This window comes from Labrus bergylta, chromosome 10, assembly GCF_963930695.1.
Source record: "Labrus bergylta chromosome 10, fLabBer1.1, whole genome shotgun sequence".
Classification (NCBI taxonomy): Eukaryota; Metazoa; Chordata; class Actinopteri; order Labriformes; family Labridae; genus Labrus; species Labrus bergylta.
Window position 1 is genome coordinate 580,059 of NC_089204.1, and position 3,485 is coordinate 583,543.

General features: G+C 37.6%; 1 protein-coding gene across 1 annotated transcript; it reads left to right on the plus strand.

Annotated features, from left to right (window-relative positions):
- The first annotated feature begins 315 nt into the window (after nucleotides 1-315).
- LOC114917400 (G2/M phase-specific E3 ubiquitin-protein ligase-like) lies at nucleotides 316-1,743 on the plus strand. Its single transcript, XM_029275453.2, has 2 exons — nucleotides 316-650; nucleotides 928-1,743. Exons 1-2 carry the CDS (start codon nucleotides 422-424, stop codon nucleotides 1,176-1,178), a joined length of 480 nt encoding a protein of 159 aa, XP_029131286.1. The 5' UTR covers nucleotides 316-421; the 3' UTR covers nucleotides 1,179-1,743.
- Nucleotides 1,744-3,485: the final 1,742 nt, after the last annotated feature.

Genomic DNA, 3,485 nt, shown 5'->3' on the forward strand with positions numbered 1-3,485 from the left:
GACATTTCAACATTTAAATGTTTGGATTAACAGGACAAAAAGCTACCGTAAATCATCAATCTAGCAACACATTTATATAAAATATTGATGGTAGTGTCACAAATTACCAGGACAGAAAGAAATACTACCAGCTGTAGGTCAGACATATGTTTTTTGTAGTGTTGTACAGGTGTTTTACTGTAATGGGTTGCCTCTGTTCTTTCTGTCCTGGTCATGGCTGCTAAAACCAAAAAGCTACTGTAAAGATACATTTAAGAAATTGTCATTTCATACTTGAATAGTATTTTGAAACATTTTTATTTTTGATCCAGTTTTCAGTCCCTTCCCAAAAAATAAGCGCATTTAAAAAAATATCTGTGATTCTAAACTTCTGAATGGTTTTATTCATGTTCTGTCTCTGTTGGTTTATAGAACGGCCAGAATGGTACACCAGTTCACAGAGGGAATGAACGCTTTTGGGAAGCTGTGGGACCTGGTAAAGGGGAACTGGATTGCCTTCCTACCATTGTTCACCAACATGCAGGAGCCTTTGTCAAAGGCAGCATTCAAGGCCATCTTCACTTACAGTTACAGCAGTAGAGGAACCAACCGACGTGAGGAAGAGGAGGACACCATCTACTGCTGGGAGCTGGTTCTGAACATGATTGAAGGTACATTTTATTCCTTTAAGAACACTATAAAATTTAATTAACGCCTACAAAGTCCATTTAAAATGTACTGTGACACAGGTCAAATAATGAAAGTGTAATTGTGGGATTTCAGTATAGAAAAATGTGGTCCAGAGAGTCATGTTTACAAACTATACATTTTTTAGCTGGGGTAGCTAAGTAGCTGGGGTGGAATATATACAGTCCTCATTTTTTCACGTTAGACAATTGATGTAGACATGAATGGTCATTTATTTTATTTATTTATTTTCCCTGGCAGACAAATTGACTGAACTCAGATTCGAAGACCTTCTGATATTCATCACTGGTGCAGATGAAGTCCCTGCCCTTGGGTTTCCAAATAAGCCCTGCATTGACTTCTTTGAACAGGAGTCAGGCCAGCGACGTTTGCCCTACGCCTCGACTTGCATGATGTGCTTGTTCCTTCCTAGAGGAATCATGCAGGAGGACGAATTACATCGGATGCTTTTTCAGGCCACTAAAGACTCTTTGGGATTTGGAAAGGTTTAGTCCTTACCAATTTAAGCTCAGAGTAGCAGAATTCTGGCAGGATTAGCTGATACTTTCAGTCAGTTTGCACCATCTTAACTAAAAAAAAACAATGTTAAAATATGGCTAGTCCCCCCTAACAAGTTCTAAAGTCTGTGTTCTTGTTTATGTAAAATCTACATTGGTGCTTGTAAAGCCTGCTACTTATGACCATTTTATTATTGACTAATGAGCCAATGATAAACTGTATTTGCATGACAGCCTTGTTTTTGTGATGTAAAGCTCAGGATCAGAGGCTAAATGTTATCATTTCTTACTGCTTTGTTCTAGGTTGTTCATCGCATAAATTATGCTTGATCTCACAGAAACATGGCATTCATGGAAATATATGTTGTTTGACATATTGTTTTAATATTCAAATGTTTTGCCACTAAATGCCAGACATTAACAGAAAAAGTTTATTATTATTTGCAGTCTTCAGCCGTCTTGTTTGTCTGTCCAATAGTCAAAATCTAAAATATAAATTTTACTTTTATGTGAGAATGATAGCATTAATTATCATTTTAAAATGCAAATATTATAGACTTTTCTTACAACTTTAAAAATATCCAATTCTGCAATACTTCACATACATCTTCTGTCAGTTGGTTGAACTTCTAATTGACTAATTGTTAAAGATAATTTAATTCTCATCTTCATGATCACATGATAGTAAAATAAATATTTTTCAGTTTGAGGTTATGACAATAAAGCGGGTAAAACAAGTCAGATGAAGAGGTCCTCTTAGTCTGCTGCAACTTACAATGAGCCTTTTATATAGATTTCTGGCCTTTTCAAAGGTAGTCATTAGTATTACTTGTAAACAATTGTAAACACATTTAAGTTGGGCCCCTCCTCCTGGGCTCATCTCCATCCCCATTGGCTGGCGAAAACACATCAGCTCCCCAAGCAGAAATGTCCCAAGTCAAGTAAAACATCAAAATCCAGACAAAGGACAGGCTGTCTACAGACCAAGTCACCACCACACATTTACTGTATAGAGGCAATACGTAATGACTTGCGTTGCATTGCTTCTGCACAAGTCTTTTTTTTTTTTTTGGATAAAGTTTCTGCCTCCATCATTTTATTGTCTTTTCAAAACAATAATTAGCAAGTTCATTGTGTTCTGAGAATAATGTTTTGAAGCTCTCTTGCACACACAAGATACCTGTCCTTTAAGTGTGTTATTCCAGCAATTGCATTTTGAAGAGCCTGGTGTTGATCAGAGCTTATGTTGAGTGGTTGTTGCACAATCACTGCTTGTTCCAAGTCTTCTCTGTTTGCTTGTAACTGGGTTAGCTGTATGCCATGTCTTGCCAAGCAAGCCTCAAGATTTTCTTCAATGTAAGGGTCAACTCCAAAAACATTGTTAAGAGCTGTTGACTCCTGCTCAATGTTGGCCAGCATGCCCTCCATCCATATTTTTGTTGGTGTACGGTTATTAGCCGTTGTAATTTTATGGTTGTTCCATGCTTGTCTAAATAAATCTGGACGTTTTTGGATTTCGGGCTTGTAAACTACTTGTAGAGCCATTTTCTGAAAGTTATCTTCAGGGTTCAGGATTTGTTCATCTTCGAAAGAATAGAAAAGTGTGTAGAAGTAGTGCACAACCTGCTGAAAAACATCTCTCCAAAGACGTTCAATACGTTGGTTGTGTACAGACTGACCGGCAATGTGACCTGCATGTCCTTGTCCCTGCAGAAGGTTCATCAAAAGAGCAACCAGAGTGTTCTCCCCTCAGCGGTCCGATCTGACTCTGGAGGGTAACCCATAAAGACAGGTGGCTCGAACAAAATTAGTTAACACTGTCAAAGCTGTGTTGTCTGTACTGCAGTTGATGTAAGTTATTAATCTGGAGTTCCCATCAATACCAGCATGCGTCACAAACCCCCACCTGTGCATATAAAATAAAAATGAACAATTGATTACGTCTTTACACATAAACCCTTACAGATCATTCTATCACATTTAAACCACAAAATTCATTAATTTTAATATTGTTGATCAAAAAGATTGAGATAGAAAAGAGAAAGAAGATGATAATGAAATGTAGATTAAGATGGATTGGGGAGAGGTCATACCATACTAAAAAAATCTAGGCGGTAACAAAGACAATGAAAACAAATCAACTAAACCCATCTAATATGACTCAATAATACTCCCAGCAATAAAGATGTGCAATTACCGAATGAGACGCATATGGCCATCTATGTGCCACAAACTATTTGGAAATGGCACATGGTACGTTCTCCTTGCCACAGTCTGACTCCATCTCTGGGCTACAGCGGC

Bases quoted from the DNA above. Each gene is read 5' to 3' on its own strand.
- LOC114917400 (XM_029275453.2), top strand. From the start codon at position 422: ATGGTACACCAGTTCACAGAGGGAATGAACGCTTTTGGGAAGCTGTGG. The intron at 651-927 runs GTACATTTTATT...TTTCCCTGGCAG, and splicing joins GGTTCTGAACATGATTGAAG to ACAAATTGACTGAACTCAGA.